Genomic DNA, 21,708 nt, shown 5'->3' on the forward strand with positions numbered 1-21,708 from the left:
ATTCTAATTATACTACTCTGGAAAACAAACAAACAACTGGAACCTGTAGTTTAGTAGCAGCTGTAGTTTCTAATAGTTCAGTAGTCTGTAGCTTCCAAATCAGGTGATGTTTTTCCTTTTACTCTCCTCTATATGAATGGCGTTCATGTCAAGAAGTGCTTTGCTGTCATGAGCTGGACTCAGGATGTTAGGCATTGCCCAGGGCTCAGTTATTTCCTTGTGCCAATTAAATATGTTCTCAACCACTGAGTAAAAGATCAGGAGGGCTTTGCAAAACCCTGCTCAAGTGTGGAAGGAGCAGTGAACTGGATTTCTGGGCAGAAAGGAAGTGGGGTTAGAAGGTGGGGCACAGTCCAGAGAGTTGGGAGCTAAATGAAATGTGCAACAAGAAGTAATTACTGGCCTGTGAAGTGGGAGAACTTGAAATTTCAATGCAGACCTTGATAAAATAGTGCCTTCAAATTGCAAGGCACTTCAGAGCGTTGCTCAAGCAGTGCTTATCCCAAGATATCTCTGTACAGTCACTCACTGTGGCCAGTGCATGTTAAGCAATGTCTCAGCCTTGGGGACGCTGGTTCTGCATGAAGAAGAGGCCATGCTGGCTTAGCTTCTTTTTTTTGTCCTGTGTTCCCTTTGCAAGGGAACTACCTCTGATCTTTAACATCCACCTGAGCACAAATGGAACAGTACCCGACCTTGAATTGAGATCTTCCTAAATTCTAACCCAGTTTGTCCACAGTTTCTGTAACGAACTTCTTCCTTTATTTGGTAGTTATTTTTGTCTCTTTTCCAACTAGACTAACATGAGAAGCTGTGCAGAGACCACATGACAGCCATATTTCCAGGCCAGGAAAACTTAGAAGCTTACATTTTTTGAATCCCTTAGTCTTTTTCAGTAACTTTCACTCTAAATTTAGCAGTCAAGCCTCAGAGGTAGGGAAGAAAGCACGACAAGATGGATAGTTCCCTTTCAAATGTGAAGTTTAAATTATCTGTGTCTTAAAATATTCCGAAGAAAACCCAAGCATGTGAAAGCTCATTTGAATTATCCATATCCTTTGGGGTGCAATGCAGTAACTCCATATGCAAGTAACCAGCAATTTGTTCACCTGATTATTTGCTTTATGTTGTCAGTCTAATGATGGGAGCAGCTCTGCTGTGTAATTCATAACTTGATAAACTTTAGGTTCTTCTCTGGGAATAAATTCTTGTGAGATGTGTCTCATAACTCTTAGCTGTGCTCTGTCCTTGCTGGAGAACTCTGTTAATTTTCACAGTCAGAGCAGTAATTCACAGGAAAATAGGCAGCCTCTGTGCTTCCCTGGTGAGGATTTATGGCATGCCATTACTCAGTAGAATATCTTGTAAAGATAATGAAGTCCTAGTAATGCAATAGCAGGTATTACTAAAGCCTCATTACCTTTAAGAAATATCCTACAGAATATTTTCCAGTGTATGCTGAACTGTTATCGGTAATTAAAAGTCAACTCTAGTTGTTAAATAAAGGAACTCGGAATGTTTCAAGATAGTATTTGCATTATTCATTGATTCAGCCTCAGGTGTGAATCATCTGCCATCTCTTTAACTCTGCTCTGATGAGCACATTCCAGTCCTCTGGTTGCTGATGGGACAGTGTTATAGGGGAGCAGACACTGTGTGTGAGTTGAGAAGTGAATCCGTGCCCGAATCCTGATGTGGTTATTAACTGTATCTGGAGGGGGTGAGGGATGTCAGCAATAAAAGCACATCTTCTGGTGTAAATTTGCTTGTTGACATGACTGTCTGAACTAATGGGAATTGGTCTCTCTCCCTTTTCAGAAAATATCTTCACTCAGCAGCCAAGTTACTTTGGTGACCTGGACGAAACTCTGCCCACTGTCCTCCAGGTACCGCTTTTCTGCTCAGAGCTTGGATTTCACCTGCAAATGTGACATAGTTTAGAAGGAGAGAGAGAACAAATGTGGTCGTAGGCAAGCAGGATGTGTTTTAGTTTATATTATCTCTCTTATGTATGCTCAAGTGTGTCAGGTAGTTTTTGAACCTTTATCTAAAACTATCACTTGATGACTAATTCCAGTTACTCTTCTTCAGCTTCTGTCATTCTCTTGCCTGTTAATCTCAAGGAATTTGTTAGGCTGTTTAAACAAGAAGTAACTATTCTTCTTACCTCCCCCTGAGTGGGGAAGCATTAAAACTTCAAACAACAAAATAATGACTGTGAGAGGTAGCTAAGGCTTGATATAGTGGAATGGGTTGGCATTAATGCTGCAGGTTCTTGGGAGCAAATGAAAATCTATTGGAAGGGCTGTGCCTTACAAAAGGTATTTGGCATCTCTCTCCGTCTCAGCTTTCATTTTAATAAGCAATTTGTATATTCCCCAGACTTTGTAGACAGGATTTGCATTTAACCTGAAAGGGAAATCAAAATGCCTCAGCAACTTCGTACCCTGAAAATGTCGTGTTTATGCCCTCAAAAAACTCACCTAAAATAGACAAAGGCAGAAAATCTCTTACCCCAAATCACCTGTAATATCACTTGGCTTTTTGAAAGCCCCCATTCTCCTTTCTTTGCGTATGTTAAACCTTTAGAAATAGATTTCAGAGATGATATCACATTTTAAAGATATTCCAGGATGCAAGACTGGACCTTCAAAGGAATTACTGTGGAAGACAGAAAAGATTCCATTTGCTGTTTGTACTGTACCACATCAGAGCAGTTATTCTGCAGAATGCTGGTTTCTTTACTGTATGCTTTGGTAATCACTGCAGAGTAATACCAGTGCATCTCGCATGTATGGATGTAACAGCTCAAAAGATGCATCATCACTGATCCATTAAACTATTTATGTACTTAACTTTCTGATGAAAGAACTTGATACCTCTGCAGATCTGGGAGTGTATGTGCCCATTGGGATAGTAATATTAACCTCAGGTATGCAACTCTGGTACTTCTAGCCAGCTTTTCATGTACCTCTGGGAGGAGGGTTTGACAGATCTCCAAAGCTACCAATGTAGGAAATTTCCCAGAATGGTTGAGGTTGGCAGGGATTTGCTTTTAACCTACACCAGAGGTTATTAGTAATCTTGAACCTAATTCTGTTTGCTTCTTCTGGAATTCTTCATTTATATCCAAGAACCCCCAAATCTCTTCTGCTAACCTCGGAGGAGAGGGTGAGAGGGCTTTGGAACCAGCTAATAAGCATGTGGCGGTGTTGACTTCTAAGTCCCACTGCTCAAGAGAGCATCACATGCCAGGTGATCTGTCAGTGTTGGCCTTGGTACACCTTTTCTTGCCTAGTGAGGGATGTGTGTTATAGCTACAGTCCCTTTCTCAATGCCAGTGACATGCACAGCTGCATTTGAACTGCTTTCAGCTCTCATGGAGTTTGAGAAGCAGTGTGGTCCTTCTGCTGTTACCTGCAATACTTTGTTGTATCTTTCATCATACAACTTCGTGCTACTGTTTGGAGATGGTCATGTGTTGCATAGATGAACACAGAAGTGGTTGTTAGTAAGTCTGTTGGTTTCAACACTGTCCTGTTCTCTTGACCTAGGTGTTCAGCAATATTTTGCAGAAGTGTGGCCTGCAGTGTGAAGGAGCCTCTGCTGAGCCCCAGAAATTGGAAGAAAGAGTGAATGTGACCCCAGGGAACATGCCCGTCCAGGTAGAACCACTGCTCTGTGCACTTTGCTGTTTGTCATACTGTAAACTGAATGGTCCGTGCAGTACTGACACCACAGAGGGTCATTCTGTTCCCAAACAGCTCATACAGCACATGTCACTGTTTAATTGCTTGGCATATGATTTGATGATAAAGTCTTTCCAATGTGAGTTTCCTGCTTTGCTCTTGTGCATTTCAAGCACATCCACTGTATCATGTATCTTACAGTCAAGAAAAAGATTTAATCTGAATCTGATGCATCCCTGTCAGAGTGGGTTATACTGTGTACTTAGTGTGTTTTTTTCCTTTCACTGACTGTTGATTCTCTCTCAGGAGCTGAAGGATATTGTGCTGTACCTGTGTGACACTTGCACAACACTCTGGGCATTTCTTGATGTCTTCCCATTGGCTTGCCAGACCTTTCAAAAACACGAGTTTTGCTACAGGTACGTCTTGGGCTGCAGATGGTTTATTCTGGTCAGTTAAAAATACAGAGTGTTCAGCAGGATCTTGCCCCAGTGTCTTCATTATTAATTGCTCAGATTTAATGCAGCTGAGGAGTGCCAAGTTCAGGCTGATGGGAACACACAGGTTCCCAATAAATAAATTATTATAGAGATGTCTACAGTTTCTGCTAAGTGTTTACCTTCGTCATTGCCCATGAGCCAGTCAACCATGGCAATTTCAAATCCCATCTGAACAGTACTCAGTGTCCTTTGGAAGGTATGAGCAGAAAAAAATGTGGATGGAAAAAGCTTCTTGCCATAGGACATGAAGAAGGGGAAGGAGGAAGTTTCTGAAGTGATAGACTGTCAGGGTCTGAGAAGAAATTTTTTTGCTTGATGTTTAACCTAAGTTTTATGCTAGAGAATATCACTGAGCTTTGGCAAAAGCTGAGTGCGTGGGAAAGGATAACAAGGCAGCACTGCCACAGATGGGCTGACAGCTAATTCCCTGACCAACTCTAGTTTGCAGTGCAGTGAGGCAGGAGCCGGGTTGGCCACAAGGTCCAGACAGCAGAGTGCTCCCACATGGACTGCAAGTCCTTGAGTGATGCTTACCCAACTTGCCCCAGGTGTTTCAAGCTGCAGGACTGTCTCATAGAGACTTGCCACAACCACTTTTGTGTAGCACCAACTGAGATATTAATTTGTTGTCCTTATTTCCCCTTCTTTATTTGTTTGTTAGCGCAAATGAGCTCATTTTTTACTGTTACTTCTGATCATGTTGCAGACCTCTGAAGTCTCGCAGCTGCCAGTGGTTTGTGGACCACAGGCTGAGTAATGCTGCTGCTCCAGGTTGTGTGGGTTTCTCTCCTCTTAGATGTTGTCAAGTTGGTTATTGAGACAAGAGCAGATTGGTGGACTGCTGGTGGCTGTTTGAATTGGCAGGCAGGGCTGCTTACGTGCTTGATTACTCGGAGCAGTAAAGCCTTTTGCTTTTAGTTTTGCTGTTGATGTCAGAGACGTGCTAAAATACTCTTAATCTTTGCCATGGGTCAAGTGCAACATTTTTATTTCTTCCCAATATGGACTGCTTATTGGGTCTTTGGAGTGTGGGGAGGGAAAACTGACTTACACGTCCTACTTTTGAAACCCCTCTGATTCCAAATCTGTTGGCACCTGGTCGTTTCTCTCATTGACTAAAAGTATCAACCAGCTTCTGCTACATTTGCCTCAAGGATACTCATTTAAGGTGTTTGCCTCTTAATATATGACATGGATATCATGTTGCTGGTGGAGCAGCTCTATGCAAAGTGCTGTAACAGCGAGCTGCTCATCAAGCAGTGCTGGACGTTATTCTGAGGCCGATCTCAGCTGAGGATATTGTTCTTCTGAGCAGCAGGGAGATGCTTTTCAAATACATTGCTTTGCCTCCTCAAGGTATCTTCAAAGATACCTTGTTGGCTTCCTCAGGCTGCTGCTCTTTGTCTGTTGTGTATTTGCTTCCGTCAGTTTCATGGAGCAAATAACAAAACAGTAATGCTAACGAGTACTGCTAGTGAGGAGAGCTTAATGAAATTAACCAGTTGAATTTGTATTCTAGCAAGTGATTTTGCAACCATCCATTGCCAGTTACTGTTGTGTTGCCCCTTTCTACAGGTTAGCATCATTCTATGAACTGGCAATTCCTGAGCTGGAGTCTGCAATTAAGAAGAGGCATTATGAAGATAACAGGTAAAAACCTCTGTGAAGACTCACCTCTTCTTTTCAATATGACTCTTGCAGGGCTTATTTAAAAAAGCACTTTGTGCTGCTTTGCCCACTGTTGCAGAGCCGTTTCCATCTTTTTTTACGCTGCTTCAGAGAGCTCTGAGGAGGCAGCTTTTCTAATTCCAAATTTTCCTGGGCAGTGGGGTGACTAATGGTTTCTTTCAGTGCTGTCTGAGAAGAACCTTGATGGGAGATGCATCCAAATTGTAACAAAGTGTGAGAACATGAATGATATCTCTGTGTGGATGGGTCTCCTTGTTTTTCAAAGCACAGGCTATGCTGGTGCATTTGATCTATCATTTGTCTAGCTGTCAGGACAATTTGCTATTGAGAGCAACTTCATTTAGAGCGCGGGTTTTCTTTAATGAGTATGAAATAGCTCTCATCTCTGGTCATCACAGCAAAGAAAGAATTCAGCTAATGAAATTCCTCCTCTAGAGGGATAACTCTGGAGGAAAGGAGCACTGAAGATTTGAATTCCTTGTGCTTGCACCAACAATGTGATCTTTACTCTCTCTGCAGTGTTTATGCTGATTTGTGGAGGAGAATTTCACATTCCAGGAAAAAGGTGATGGAAGCCTTTCACATCCTCATAAATCAAGTGTGTCTGCAGCCCATCTTAGAGAGCAGGTATTGGCACGTGGGTTTTGTGGTACTGTTCAGTTATTTGATCACCACTGTGGGGGAAAATTTCTGTTGGTTTCTGATTTACTGGAGAAAATGGACAGTGTAGGAGCTGTGCCCAAAGATGCTTCCTGATATCAGAAGCCTCTTGTCCTGCACAGCAGGAATGTCCCAGAGGAAACAATATGAACTGGTACTGGATTGGTGAATTACTGCCCCATCAAACTGAGTTAAGGTACACGGTCCAGTCGGTTTGCTAACCTCACTTTATGGCTAAACTGCAAATTCTAATGTTGTGTGTAGGCACCTTGCCTGAGATACTATAGTAGAAATAATGCAGTTCTACAGATCATTGAAAGCAGTGTTTTTAAACCCCCTGCTGTGTGCAGGGTCACCAACCAACAGACCAGGCTGCCCAGAGCCACATCCAGCCTGGCCTTGAATGCCTGCAGGGATGGGGCATCCACAGCCTCCTTGGGCAACCTGTTCCAGTTTTCTAGATTGCTGGTCTCTGTAGCTCTCATTCAGCATTTCCTTAACACTGATCCAGCACAGAGGTCATTCTGTCTTGCTGTGACACTTGGTGCACCAGCAGCAATGGAAAGTGTAGAAGTTGTAACAGAAAGATTGCAAGAGGAACTTGCTTGGCATCTGTTCCTGCGTGAGTGAGCACATACTATCTGGGAGGTTCACTGATATAATCCCAATAAGATGGTGCAATTGCAAAAATACTACACACCCTTTTCTGCTTATTGCAAGTCTGTTTAGGCATCAGATGGTTTGTCAGTCAGAAGCCTTGAAATTGTAACTGTGGTAACACTTTGGATCTAGCTGGCTGAAATGCTTGCTAAAGCCATAAAAGAACTGTGTTCCCATTGGACCCTTAGCGTCTATGAAAGCAAAGACTAAAATCTGTTTTCAAATGTGATTTTGCCTTGACGTATGAAGCGTTATTGGTTTGGCTAGTGAGCAGGATTGTGCAATGTGAAAGTCCTAACACTGAGTTTTCCACTCTGTTGTGCCATTGTTTTCTGCAGCTGTGAGAATATTCAGCCTTACATTGAAGAGTTCCTACAGATCTTTACGTCGGTACTTCAGGAAAGAAGGTGAGTGTGGCTGAAAGAGGCCCACAGGAACGGGCAGCTTGCCTTCCCTTTCCATCTTTTACAGCAGAATTGCCTGAGACATTATTATGAGGGGTTATGATGCATTTGGGAGTTAGAAATCACTCTAACTAGTTGGGAGAGCTGCTGTGAGAGGGTTTCAAACTGCGGTACGGACTTCATTGTAAAGATGAGGAGGAATGCTGTGTGACGCTGAAGAATGTTATTCTTCACTCTCTTTAATCCAGGCTTTCAAAGCGAAGGATAGCAATTTAGCTATTAGCTGCCTTGATGAGTTAGGCTGTTATTACTAATTTGTACTTCTCAACTGGGGTGACCAAACCAGGAAGATACTAAGTGCTAATGCTGAAGATGCTAAGTAAATGGCAGGACTGGGAATTGGATCCTGTCATCCTGGCGCTGCAGGCATTCGGATCACATCCAAATCATAAATCACGTTTTCTGTATGATGCCACACTAGGTTACAGTCTTAAACATCACGAGGAGCGTTACAACTGGGTGTGATGGGTTACAGGGAAGTGTTGCTGCAGTACAGTGGAATCAAAGTCAGGGTAATGCATGCTGTAATTCTGCATTGGGTGGGAGACTGTATGTGTTCCCACCTGAGCAATGAGACAGTCAGAGTAGCATAGCAGGGATGGCAGCGTGTAACAGGCCTGCAGGTAATGTTTTCTCTAATTCAACTGATTAAACTTGCTTTGCATTGTTAGATTTCTCCGTGACTATGATGAGCTGTTTCCAGTTGAAGATGATGTCAGTCTGCTCCAGCAGGCTTCCTCCACGCTGTATCCTTCGCTCTCACCTCAGGGACTGGCAAACCTGAATGCTCTTAGATTCCTTTATGCTGGTGGCATTTCTGCTGTTGCTGCCTCTGGCTAACCTGCATGGCTGGCAGTAAAAGATGGAAACTTTTAACTTTAAAAAAAGGAGAGAAGAATCTCAGAATCACTGATTGGCTAGAATTGGAGAGGAAGGGACCTCTGGAGGCCATCTGGTCCAGCCCTATAGAGGCACAGGCTTGAGAGTTACTGAAAAATGCACAGTTGTTTCAAGGTGAGGTCAGAATATGTGCATCTAGAACATGAGAAATGTCCTTAATGCTGTTCTCTTAGAGATGAGACCAGGACAGCATATATCCTCCAGGCAGTGGAAAGTGCATGGGAAGGTGTAGACAGGAAAAAAGCACAAGTCGTTCAAGATCCAGCATCACCAGCAGCGTGTAATGGAGCATCAGCAATGGTGGAAAGTTCCACTGAGGAAAGAGAAGAGCTCAGGGCTGCGTATGCGTTGGAAGATGAGGTGGGTAGGGCACTTCTCTGTCCTCATTTTATTCATCTGTGAAGAGAGGATTGGTTTGCTCAACTTTTGGGGTTGCATGAAATATAGTTTCATTTCTTACCTTCACTAAATTTAAGTACTAAATTGAAACAAAGAATAGAACTGTACTGCATTCTGCCTCCTCCTTTGAGCACGTTCCTCCTGACTCCTGTTGGCTTGGTTTTCCTGTTGCTGTGGTTTATTCAAATACTGCATTTTATCACTGTAGTTCAGGTGCACGATTTTTTTAAACACAAAGTTCTTACGTTATTTCATGTTTCTTCAATGTATCCCTGCTGACAAAAACAGTTGTGTGCCTGTGTGCCCAGCTCTGCTGTAGATCTTATGCAGTATAAACAGCTTGGCTGATTTTTCTTCTTCAGATTTCAGCCTTTGAATTCTTTGTGTTTAAATGTTGATAACCCAGACCGCTTCCTTTCCTTTTTCAATATGTGTCTACCTTTCCTCATCTGCTGCTTCTTTCCAATAATGCCACTCATTCTGCTTGGTTTATACAGTGTGCTGGTGCAGCTGCTGCACCTGCTCCCAAGGTGTCAGGGGTGGAGCTGGACTCTCTGATCTCTCAAGTGAAAGACCTGCTGCCAGACCTTGGGGAGGGCTTCATCCTGGCCTGCCTGGAAGAGTACAGTTACAATGCAGAGCAAGTGATCAACAACATCCTTGAAGATAAGCTGGTGCCATTCTTGGCTAAACTGGACCGAACCATGCAAAGGTTTGGGGCAGGACTTTGGCACTTTTGTTTTCATATTGTGGATTAATATCCTTCTTTTTGAAGGTTAGACACCTCCTGCAAAAGAGTTCTAAGAAGTTGCATGTATATTTTCTTAGGGTAAATAGCTGCAGGGTAAGCTTCTCTTTGCTGGATGCTGCTGACTTTTTGCCCTCGTTGTGCACTTGCAGAGAATGGGAACATAAACTGTAAAATGGATGGGAGTATTAACTTGTAGGTGAGCTTAGGAAGGGCAATATAGATGAGTGGACAGTGAGGTGGATTGAGAACTGTGTGACTGGCAGAGTTCAGAGCGTTGTTATCAGTGGCACAGTCTGGTTGGAAGCCATGGGGTTGGTACCAGGTCTGGTCTCATTTAACACCTTCATGCATGACCTGAATGAAGGGATGGAGTGCACCTTCAGCAAGTTGAAGGCTGAGAGTTGGGTGGAGAGGAACCTGGTGAGGTTCAACAAGGAAAGTGCAGAATCCTATACCTAGGGAGGAATAACTCCTCCCCTCTGCTCTGTGCTGGAGAGTCCACAGCTGCAGCACTGTGTCGAGTTCTGGGCTCACCACTGGAGCTGGTGGAGAGAGTTCAGCATGGGGAACAGCAGACTGCGAAGGGATCTCATCAATGCCTATAAATATCTAAGGGGCAGTGTTGAGAGGATGGGGCCTGGGCTCTTTTCAGTGGTGCCCAGTGACAGGACAAGGGGCAGTGGGCACAAACTGGAACACAGGAAGTTCCACCTGAACCTGAGAAAGGACTTCTTGGCTTCGAGGGTGATGCAGCACCGGAATAATCTGTCCAGATGTGGCAGAATCTCCTCCTCTGGAGGTATTCAAAACCCACCTGGATGGTTTCCTGTGCAACCTGCTTTATCAGTGGGGTTGGACTTGCGGAGCTCCAGAGGTCCCTTCCAACCCTTATGATTCTGTTCAGTGTTTCAGCACAGCAGATGCTGGGTCATGTTTTGTGATTGAAGACAAAAACACTCGTCCATTAAATGCTCAAAAAGAGCTATTAAAATTTCACCATGGGGACACTGTTTTAATCTGGGCTGGCCAGCACTATGTTGTTGTGTGCTAAAGGTATTTTGCTGCAGAAGACAGGGTCATAGGTGTGAAGGTGCCAGCTGTCCTGCAGGAAAGGGCATCTTCAACAGAACCAGTTCAGCCTACAGACTCAATTCAGTCTGTAGGATAAAATACAGTATTTGAAAGAGTTTGGAGTTAAGATAGGGGAACGAATGAAAAATGAACTGGAAGTGGCGATTCAGATTCATTTGTAGATACTCCATGACAAACTTGACAAGTTTTTGTTTGCTTCTCTGGGTTGTGCTTGGGATGTAGGGTTTGTAGCTGACAGTGGGATTGAGCTGTTAGAGTTGTGTGCAGCTGTTAGCTCATGTTTGTGCTGCAGCAGCAGTTCTCGCCTGAGTGTCAGGATGCGAATGTGCTGTTTGTTCCCATTTCACGGAGGAGCGGGCAGACTGTCTCATTGTTGCACTGAAAAAGGAAAACCGTCTTTATCAGAGGAGTGACGTAAAAAAAAACTGAGTTCTGCAACAATCTTCGTGCTCTCAGAGTCGGATCTGCTGACTTGGACACAAATGATGTGGGTGGATTTTTGGAAGGTGGTTGTTTTCCTGCTGGTACTGCAAAGCCAGCAGTTCCAGAAGATAGAGTTGGATGGGGCTGGGTTTTTTTTTCCCCCTTGCATTTTGAAACAAAACTGTCATTTCAGTGGCAAATGTAGGATTTTGATCACTGCTGAGTTTAGAAGTGTGAACACAGCAGTGTTTTCAGCTGCCCAGCTGAGCGAACAGTACCAACAGAATGAATGTAAGGACAGTGAGTTTGGGGCTTGCAAATTGAACAAACATAACCTGGAACTCTGAGATAGAATTAAGAAGGAGCCGTAGGGAGATAAATATCCTGAGTGCAACAACAGGGCACTATTGGGACTTGTAGCACAGTGTAATCCATCATACTTAGATCTTGGCTTTACTGAATCGGGATTTTGAGACCAGCCCATTGTGTTATCCATAATTGGGTATGGCTGCACTTATTCTTTTAGTGATCAGATTTTGATATCTGCAAATTCCTTTAGTTTCCCCAGGAAGATGGGTGTGAAAAACCTTTCTGCATGTGCTGTTGTGTAGCAGTGAGCTGAAGGGATTGCAGTCCTGGTGTGGATCATGGTGTGCTGTGGGTGCCTGGAAGGCCAACAGCACAAACCAAGGGGAGGATGTGGTCTTCTTCAGCTTTACCTCTGCTTCCATTCTCTTATTTGTTCATTTTACAGACAGCCGAAGCCAGACCCTACACCTTTGGTCACTGCTCGCTGCAATGTTTTCCAGAATGATGAGTTTGATGTGTTCAGCAGGGATTCAGTGGATGTTTCTCGGATACAGAAAGGCAAGCGGTGAGTATCGTGTATCCTCATTAACCCCATCTGTCAGGAGAAATAAATACCTGGGAGCCTACACATTTATCCCTGTTCTCACAGTCCTCCTGCAGGAATTGGCTGGCAGGACTGTGCCTTATCAGAAATGTTCCCCACCTGTTTACTCTCTTGCTTTGGGAAAGTAAAATCGAACGCTACAAGGAGATTGGTTTCCATTTAGTGTTTTTCCTAATTGCCTTTTTCTCTGTGCTCTGCTGGCAGCTGCTCTGCCAAGCTCGTTTGTAATGTTGTGCTTTTTCATCTTGGTGCTAAACTTACACTGAAGAACGAACCTGAAAAGCAGCCATCTCTACTGGGCTGCAATTGTGACTCGAAGATAAAGCAGTGATTTGTTCTAAATACAAGGGAAGTCTCAATATCCATCCGCTCCACAATCTGATAACACCTGGTAGCTTAGACTCCTCTGCTTCCATTGTTGTTCCTGCTTCTGTAAGCTTGCTGTGAAGGGCATTTGCTGTACTTTCTGCCTGGCTTGGCATTTTGTTCTGTGCCACACTCCACGCTGATTTCAGCTGGGGCATTGCTTTCTTGGCTCCCACTAACGTCAACTGTATCTCAATAACATGGTTGGTTTGTTTCAGATTCTTTTTGAGCAGTCTTTCATCTAATCAGCTAAGTGCCATCTTTATGTTGGTGTATATTAACAAGGAATGTAAATAAAAGTGTCTGCAGGATGAGCCATGTGACGCTGGAAGCTCCCAGTTAAGGATTCAGTTGCAAAGCTGCATTGAGCTAACAGGAGAAAAACACTTCTGTCCCAAAGCACAGGCAGACAGTTCTCCTTTAAGTACTAAAAGTGGAGCTCCAGCAGTAGTCCTCATTCCATAAACAGGAATCCCAGGTGTCTGTCTAGGTAGCAGAGTTCTCCTGGCGCAGCTGGAGATCTGCATTTGATTCTAGATGCATCCATATATGTGTTTGGTTGGGATTTTTTTGTACTCCTTAAATCTTTTCCTCTCTAAACTCTGTCTGTGTTCAGGGTGCTGTTGCTGCTAAAAGAGCCAGGTGAGGCTGAATCCCATTGTGGCAGCTGCTGTGGGCAGGGACTGTTAATATGAAGGACAAAGCCACACCAGGAAGAGGAGAAAAAGAGGAATGGGGAAATGAATGTAATAGCATATACGTGGTTCTTTGCTGATCTGGAAGAGTGATCACAGCTGTCTCTGCATGTCCAGCCATAATCACTGGCTGAATCTGTCTGCTGAAGTCAGAGCGTGTCCCGAACACCACAGCACTGTAACATTTTCCCACTGTTTTTCCTGGAATTGCTGCCTGAAACGTTTCATTGCAGCTCTTCTGCAGTCATCAGACCAGCTCAGCAGGAAGCAATTATTGCACATTTAGTTCAGTCTCATGCTGAATACCAACATAAGATGTTATCCCAGCCGAGGTATGCGTGAACTAACCACATGCTCTGTAGGGCATTTTGCAGCTAAATTCAGGCATAGAACAGAATGAGTCATAGAAGAGAGGGGAAGCAAATGTATCTACAATGTTAGGTTGATTTGAGATTCTTAATGAAAGTCAGGCTTCTTTGGATCACTTTCCCAGTGCTTGCTAGACACAAGTCTGCCCATTCTTGATACACAGGAGGTTTGCCTGGGACCTGTCCTTTCTCTGATAGCATCCAGTTGTCAAGCAGATCACTGATGCGTGCTCCTTCTAGGCTCAGAGGGCTGCAAGTTGTCCTGTGAATGCTTGAAAGTGGGTTCCCTATAGCTTTGCTGTCAGCGTGCTGTGATGTGGTGTAGTGCTGTGGTGGTGATGGGTTGGTAGTTGGACCGGATTATCGTAGTGGTCCTTTCCAACCTTAATGATTCTATGAAAAACAGGATTTCAGGGAGTGCTTGTGCACCCTGAGGCATAATATCTCAGTGTCTCTGCTTAAATACCTCTGTCAAACTGCTGTTTCTTGGCCTTCCCTTCTGTCAGATGGTTGTTGGTTGTTGGACTAAGTGTACACACAGTGTGTTGATATACATTAGACCAGAAGCATGGTCTGCTGCTTTGTTCTCCTTTTATTAGTTGTGCTCCTCCATTTCTGCTGCTCTTATAATTTTTGGCCCTTTCCCTCTCCATTCATATTTTGCAACACACGTCTATAAGCTGAGGTTCTGAACTCAGTGGGAATGTGGCTACACTGCAGTGTGGTGCAGCCCTGGGCCATGCATGGTTTGTAGCTGTGTGTGCACTGCAGTGAGGCAGTCCTGCAGTGTAGGGTAAGAAGGCACTCTGTGCCTTGCAGGGCTATGTTCTAACGTTAGCCCTAACAGCTTGCCATTCAGGATTCATGGGAGTTCCTGTGTTAGATGAATCCTGGCCAAAATTCGGCTCGGATATAATTGCATCTTCTGTTCAAGCTTCTTTTATGTCTCAACTGACTGTGGCATTCTCCAGTTCCTGCTCTATCTGCTGTGTGATCTTACTGGGGTTCTACTTAGACATAACTTTGTTGCAAGCCAGGAGTAGCAGATTTTAGTAGCTAGATGAGCACTCCTGTTATAAAATCAGAGAGGGTACAGGGAGGCTGAAGTAGTGCTTGTGATGCTTGAGATGGGACTTGTATTGCTTCAACATCCACTTAACAGCAGGGGAAAAAATAACTCGCAGAGGAGATCTTTACACCACCTTTCTGTTCCTTGCCATGCAGGAGGGAGAAGGACACAACCAGGAGTCTGCTGAATGACAAGCGCCTGGTGGCTGAGCAGAGGGAACGCTACAGCCAGTACAGTGTGGTTGTGGAGGAGCTGCCCGTGCAGCCAGGAGAAGCTCAGCTCTATGGGGAGGACTATGAGGATGAGTACGATGACACCTATGATGGAAACCAAGTAGGGGCAAATGATGCTGACTCGGACGACGAGCTGATTAGTAGGAGGTAGGTGCTGTGGCTTCAGCAAATGGGAGTTGCCACAAGGTTGTATAAAGCTGTTTGACACTGCTTTGGGTTCTGCTTTCCAGTGAGGATGTTTATGCAGAGGTCCCTGTTTCTCCTCTGTTGGTTGTTAGCTTTCCTGTAGCATGCAGGAAGCTCTCAAACTCCCACATCTGAATCTGCATTGCTCAGCCATCACCTCAACTCAGTGACCAGATCCAGCAGGGGTCTTTGACACTGTGTTGTAATTTGCACTCCCTTTCTGCTCATAGGATAACTGTCCTGCAGCAGGGGGAGATGGCCTGACTTGAATAATAAGGATGGGGTGTAGCTGGGCTACCAGAATGGCTGGTTAGGAAAGCAAATATCAGAATTGGAGAAATTATACAACTGATGTTTTATTGTGTGCCAGTCCTGTAGGGGTTCTCGTGCTGACTCCTGCGATGGGCTGCACAGCATTCTCAGCTGGAGACAATTAGCTGTTAGTAAACAAAGAGCTGGTTGGACGTGGGTCTTTTGGAATGTTTATACCAGAAATATGAGCTAGAGATAGAAAAGACACGTTTTAAAAGCTGGTTTAACATCTGAAGGTGACCTTTTACATTTTATGTGTTACAGGGATGGCAGTTTTCTACCCTTCTATCTTTGGAGATGCTCTTTTGGAGATTCTTTTGCCTTCCCCCCTCCCCCCCCCCTTTTAAGGTGGGGTGAGGCTTCAATTTAAATCCTTTTTGTGGTATACCTACAGCAGTCTGACCCTCCACTCTTTTCCTTGTTTCATGTGCTCAGTGCTCTCTGCTTCTAGAGATTCAGCAGGCACAATTACCAAAAACCAGGTCTATAGGTTCAAGATACCAGGGGTTGTAGCATTGGTGTGTTTCTGCCAGAGGTTGAGGTTGAGGTTTGGCAGTAGAAGCAAAAGAATCAGTTGTTTCTCTGCTGAAATCCCTTGTGAGGTTCCAGGATTTTAATGACGACCCCCCTCACCACCTTTTGGGTTTTTTAAGCTATTGTGGATTTTAGTTATTGAGACATGCAGTGTGGAGTTTAAAATATAGGTTTGTTTGGTGCTTGTGGCTGTGCTCTCCTCACTCTGTACTGTTTGTGTTTCCTTTCTTAGGCCGTTCACAACTCCTCAAGTTCTGAGACTCAAAGGGCAGGAGGAAGGGCAGGAGGAGGAGGAAGAGGAAGAAGAAGAAGAGGAGGAGGTTGAAAAGGAAAGACCAAAGGTGATATTTAGTTTGTGGTTGGAGTTGCGTTAAGGTTTATTATATATCACACCTGCTTCACATGTTAGTGACTGCTAGAGATGATGTGGAGCAGATTTTCTCTTTCAAAGAGTGAGCTGCTTTTTGGAACTGCTTCTTCTGCAGTCTGCTGGTCTGTGGGGTGTCCCCTGAGTACAGCTATCTGCTGCTTCCTAGGCTGGCTGTGCTGGAGCAGTGACACTTACTCCATGGAGAGGTTTAATCTCCTTTATTCCATCGACAGACAGTGCCAGCAGAATGCTTTCAGGGTCACTGAGGCTCTGTTGTCGTGGATATACTGGAAATGGTGATATGGATGTGGGAAGCAGTCTGTCAGGTTTTTTATTGAGTGTCACTGACTCCAACCCCACTAACTCTGCCAGAACAGATAATAAATAACGAATGGACTCTCTGTTTTGTGCTCCAGCAGAAGCTCCTGCTCCAGCCCTCTGATGGATGCTGCTGAGCTCACAATAGCACTCACCTCTCCCCTTCTTTCCCACGCAGGACCACTTCGTGCAGGACCCAGCTGTGCTGCGGGAGAGAGCTGAAGCCAGGCGGATGGCTTTCCTTGCCAGGAAGGGGTAAGTCAGTGTCTCCCTCTGCAGGGTGGAACCACGGCTCTGCTGTCCTTAGTGAATATCTTGTAGCTGACTCGAATGGTGAAGGATATACCTGTTCCTTAGCATTCCTGTCCTCAGGGTCACCACCACACAGGTGTTAACTTCCCCACCCCACTTTTACTTCCCTGCCGGTTGTGCTGTCTCATTGGATGGGTACATCCCTGTAACGTCATCAGCAGAACCCTGTGCTGGTCAGAACTTGCAGGGCACAGCTTCCCGGAGCTGAACAGCTCCTGTGGGATTTCAGGGCAGTGCAATAGGTGGCCTGAGCTGACGTGCTCAGTGTGTAGGGCAGCGTCATTGTGGGGCTGATGTGATGCTCAGTGTTTTCAGAAACCCACAGAGCTGGGCTGAGCCAATGGCTGAACCCCTCATGCCCAAGTCTTCCCTTGGGATTGGTGCATTTTCTTCCTTAAGCGTGCTTGTTGTGATGTCCTTCTCCCTCTGTACTCCAGGCACAAGCACGACAGCTCTGCTGTTGTTGGGAACACAAAGGGACACGGGCAGAACCGAGAAACAGTGCAGGAACGAAGGAAGAAGGAAGCAAACAAAAGCACAAGAGCGAATCATAACCGGCGAGTCATGGCTGACAGAAAGCGGAATAAAGGCATGATTCCTTCCTGAAAGCCTTCCCAGGTGCTGCATCAGCCCCAGTCCTCTGCTTGGAGGCAGCTGTGCTCCATTCCCTCGGCCCTCCCTTAGCTCAGGGAGGCTGGGTGCCACGTCCAGTACCTGGCCCTTCAGCTCCATGTCAACTACACATCCCATGGGAGGGCTGCCGCTTCCTGGAGAGGAGCTGCCCTCCATGCACACCGTGGCTGTTCCTCAGCCTGCAGAGAGAGAGATGTGTGTACAACAGAGAGCTGCACCCCGGGTGCATTGCACAAGCTGCACCCACCATTCACTTCTTTTTTTGTACTATTTATAACGCGGAGAGTTTTATTTTCATACTGGCTCCTCCTGCCCTCACTGCAGCCCACGGGAGCTTCCAGGCCTTGCAAGGCTTCCTTGGGGCAGCCCTTCCAGCTGCCTGCTCTGCTGTGACGCCTTATCCTGCACTGAGACTCAAAAGCTGACAGCAAAACTCTTGGGCTGAGCATTGCTCAACACACACACAGGAGTTGAGGTCAGTGAGTCTGTATCGTAACTTTCTGTCCCTCAAGCAAGGCGTGTGGAAAATTGAATGTGCCAATAAATGATCTAAGTCTTGTAGTTGGTGTTTTAGGCTCTAAAGAACTACATTGATCCTGAAGTTGGAGGAGTCTCAGCAATGTGCTGCGTCTGCAGGCAGTGAAATTTGTTTGCTGCTCTGTGTTGGTTTAGTGAAATGAGATCTAGCCACTGAGAGTCGAGATAATTGAAAATCAGGCTCGTGGTATCCAATGCAAGCTGACAGTAACATGGAAATCGGAGATAGCAGGGTCAGAGTCCCCGGGGAGCCACCTCCTCACTAACTGCTTGTCACACTCGGTGAAGCAGAACTGCCCTGATCTTCATGTTTGCTGTTTGGATGCCTGGGAGCTATTAGTAAACAACAGGTTCCTAGTTGCTGAATGGGCTTTTTCCCTGAGGGCCGTCTTTTGTGATGGAGCTGCTCTCTGCATGGAGAGATGTGTGAGTCCTGGAGTTTGCTTTATGACCTGTCTGTAGGTGGGCTGCTGCGCTGTGCCCAGACCTGGACTGCCTGCCCACCAGTCGCTGTTGTCACAGGGTATTTGCATGGTTTTTGGATTGCTCTTTTCTCTTGTGGAGACAAACTTCCGTGTTGGTCATAATTAGGCTTTGCTTGGTTAGTCTATTCCAAACGCCTCCACGTTCTGTGCATTTTGAAGTACACACGTATAGAGTAGAGCAGACAAAGCTGCCTGTGCTGGATAAATGAGCCTGGGGCCATGAAGTGTTATACCCACTGCTCCAGGGTACGTCCGCTGCTGCCCTCCCCTTCCAGCACTGCAGCGCACGCTGCACTGAGGCACTGTAGGCACTGAGGTTGCTGCCTGGTTTTACGCAGAGGGCGGGGACTGTGGGGCTGTAGGATCACTGCTGCTACCAACACCTCTGTGCCAGGCTGCCCTCCTGAGCACAGAAATGTCTGAGCGCACATCGTCCCAAACCTCATAATGACAAGGTGTAGGAGGGAGGGAATTGGGTCTACCAGCTTCCCAAAAATCCGGAGTCGAGGAAAATTACCCCCTGGGAGAACTCTGGTGTTTTATAGCTCCTGTTCTCTGGCTTGAGAGCTTCATTTACTCTCTGCCAGACTGCTACAATACCATCTCCCCTTTCCTAATACTGTATTCATCTTCAGTTCTTGCTTCTAAGAAGCTGCAAATCTCCATCACCTGCTCAGCATAGTGTGAAGCTATCAGCACTGCGGCCAGAACTTGGAGTAAAGCAGCACTTCTACGGTAGGAGATAATCCCAGGAAAGCTTCAAGCTCCTCTTAAGCATCTCTGTAAAAGCACAGCTGGGGCTGTGAAAAGCCCTCGTTGTTTTTCTGCTCAAAAACAAGCACAATGTTTTTAAGTCCCTTTAATGTTCTTACAGTAAACGTTTTTACTCCTGTCTGGCACATATTTACAAACCCAATAAAGCTGCTTTCATTAGTGCTGGCTGTAATTTGCACTGCCTCATCCATTGCTAAAATTGCTGCTTATTAGTGAGAATATAGTAAGGAGGGAGAGATGTGTTTTTATAGGTCTTCCAGCAGCAGGCTTGGAACAGAGGGAAAATGGGAAGAGCAGGAGCTGGTTTCTGCCAGCGCTCCCTGGAGTAATTCTGTTTTAATGGAATCATTAACCCACACGGTATCCTAACAGCCCTTCCTCATGAAGAAGATGTTGGAAATGGCCACTGGGAACAGGGGTTGACCTTTGAGAGGAGGTGCTGAGAATTACTCAGTTCCCCGTGAGAGCAGAGACACGAATGCTTCTTGTAGAGCTACGTGATTGCTGTCCATTCTCAGCAGCTCTGCTGCAATCTGAGGGGACGGAGGCAGGCTGACAGCAGACAGGGCAAGTTTCCTAACAGTTCAGCTCTACAGAGCACCCAGAGAGCCACAAGGCACTGAAATAGACAGCAGTGTCATCTGCAGCCTGTTTTGTGCCTGTGGTGACAGGTAGAGTCACACGAGATCCCCATTCATACTACTAAGCCCCCCCAGCACACAGCAGGATGGGGAGGCAGTTCTCTCACTGCTTAAGGCAGCAGCATTAGAGCTGCAGCTGTGGAATAACAAGAAGCCAAGAATCAGCAGAGCTCTGCGTTAAAGAAAGCTGATGATTTAGGGAAGACCTCATGGATGTAGTCATTTACTTTCCTTTGAGTATGATTAGAGGAAAGCAGGTAGCTCCTTACCCTCGTTTGAGTTCTCACTGGGCAGAAGCCAGCAGTGCTTAGTGGATCTCAACCATGTAAGTGTGTGCTTTCACACTGCCCTGAGCAGAGCTTGCTTTCCTACAGCATCCTGAAAATAAGGTTTGGGGCTTTCCACTTTGTTCTGCATTTCACAGGCAGGGAGGAGCTGCAGGCAGAACAAATGACAAGGCAGGGAAACGCAGAAACATGAGACATGGGTCAATATATTTTATTTTAACACAGTTAAGTTTCAATACAGCAGCAGAACTCGTTGAGTCCATCTTGGTTGGCATCATATCAAGAGGTGGCTGATACAATCTGGCTCGGAGTCAGTCAGGACCCCATTCCATTTCGATGTAACCCATTGAAGGAGACCTGATCCTTCTCTGCAGTGTCTTCTGCCACCCCACACTGGATCTTGCTGCTGAGCGTTTCAGTCTTGACTTGCCTCATATTTGTGCTTGATGTGTTTCCACAGCTTCTGTACGCAAAACAAAAAGCAAAGAAACAATGAGCTTGGGATACTGAGCTTTACTTTCAAATGTACGTTATCACCAACAGATAGCAGGGGCCAGAAGAATGTTCAGGAAGGCACAAACAGCAGCAGGGTACAGTGACAGTGTGGGTACAGCCGCCCTGTGCCCAGCCATACAACATCCAACCACAGCAGGGCACAAAGGCTTCAGATGGTCGTTCCATGCACCTCCCTGCCCTCCTGGGCCTCCTATTGCTGCTGCACCACAGCTCCCACTTGTCTCAATGCAGAGGAGCAGGAGGCCGAGTGCTGCCTGGCTTCATGCAGGATGCACACAGAGGAATCCTATGCAGGCCCCAAGATCTGCAGGTGGATTGAGGGCTAAGGGAAGCACAGTGCACGTTCCATGTTACTTCAGATTAAAATACAAACCCTTATGATTTCATTTTCCTTCTCAGCTTAAGAAAACAGCCACAGTGAAGCCTCGTCCTACAAGTAAAGCCTGGAGCTCAGGTGTTATTCCAATGAGCTCCTAACCCCGCACTGTGGCAGTGCCGGACGCCGCTCTCCCTCCCCCCGTGCTCTCCCAGCTCTGGTGCTGCCTGTGCTGAGCGCTCCGAGCTCCCAGCCGCTATTTGGCCTTTGAAGCAGGCGAAGCATCCAGCAGAGCACACGGCACGGCTATTTAATGCCCCACGGGCACCCGGATAACGCTGGAGATACACCTCGGGTACGGGCAGCCCCGCTGCAAGGTCACAGCTGACCTTCAGGGCCGCTCCCACCCACCCTCCGCCAGCCCGGCCCGTCCTTACCCCCTCGTTGAGGTGCTCGAAGATGGCGTCCGCGCCCTGATCGAACGCCCGTTCGAACAGCACGGCGCCCAGCACCACCGTGAGCGCGAACGTGGACGTGCGGCGGAACAGCGCGCTGTACGCCTGCCGGAGCAGCGCCATCTTGGGAGCGTCTGCTGCGCCTGCGCCGCACCGAGGGG

General features: G+C 46.0%; 2 protein-coding genes across 15 annotated transcripts in view; one reads left to right on the top strand and one right to left on the bottom strand.

Annotated features, from left to right (window-relative positions):
* The window catches only part of ASCC2 (activating signal cointegrator 1 complex subunit 2), a 30,559-nt gene extending 12,462 nt beyond the window's left edge, over nt 1-18,097 (top strand). For 12 of the 14 annotated variants that reach the window (XM_015877984.3, XM_085508729.1, XM_085508730.1 and 9 more), the window contains 14 exons: nt 1,819-1,886; nt 3,555-3,665; nt 3,996-4,108; nt 5,765-5,839; nt 6,398-6,505; nt 7,537-7,605; nt 8,334-8,408; nt 8,736-8,922; nt 9,459-9,673; nt 11,982-12,101; nt 14,794-15,018; nt 16,136-16,244; nt 16,770-16,846; nt 17,341-18,097. In XM_015877984.3, the coding sequence (XP_015733470.1) occupies nt 1,819-1,886; nt 3,555-3,665; nt 3,996-4,108; nt 5,765-5,839; nt 6,398-6,505; nt 7,537-7,605; nt 8,334-8,408; nt 8,736-8,922; nt 9,459-9,673; nt 11,982-12,101; nt 14,794-15,018; nt 16,136-16,244; nt 16,770-16,846; nt 17,341-17,509 (1,721 nt within the window). In that variant the 3' untranslated portion in view covers nt 17,510-18,097. Of the gene's footprint in view, nt 1-1,818; nt 1,887-3,554; nt 3,666-3,995; nt 4,109-5,764; nt 5,840-6,397; nt 6,506-7,536; nt 7,606-8,333; nt 8,409-8,735; nt 8,923-9,458; nt 9,737-11,981; nt 12,102-13,122; nt 14,760-14,793; nt 15,019-16,135; nt 16,245-16,769; nt 16,847-17,340 lie in introns of those variants that run through there. The other 2 variants (XM_085508734.1, XM_085508735.1) reach the window with 2 other exon arrangements.
* A 2,358-nt stretch (nt 18,098-20,455) lies between these two features.
* On the bottom strand, nt 20,456-21,683 carry UQCR10 (ubiquinol-cytochrome c reductase, complex III subunit X). The gene is made up of 2 exons (XM_015878436.2): nt 21,530-21,683; nt 20,456-20,723 (listed from the first exon to the last, which is right to left on the bottom strand). The coding sequence occupies exons 1-2, from the start codon at nt 21,668-21,670 to the stop codon at nt 20,676-20,678; spliced, it is 189 nt and encodes a 62-aa protein (XP_015733922.1). The 5' UTR covers nt 21,671-21,683; the 3' UTR covers nt 20,456-20,675.
* Between the last annotated feature and the right edge of the window lie 25 nt (nt 21,684-21,708).

The sequence above is a fragment of the Coturnix japonica genome, chromosome 9 (assembly GCF_054131305.1).
Source record: "Coturnix japonica strain WE chromosome 9, WE-NBRP24, whole genome shotgun sequence".
Classification (NCBI taxonomy): Eukaryota; Metazoa; Chordata; class Aves; order Galliformes; family Phasianidae; genus Coturnix; species Coturnix japonica.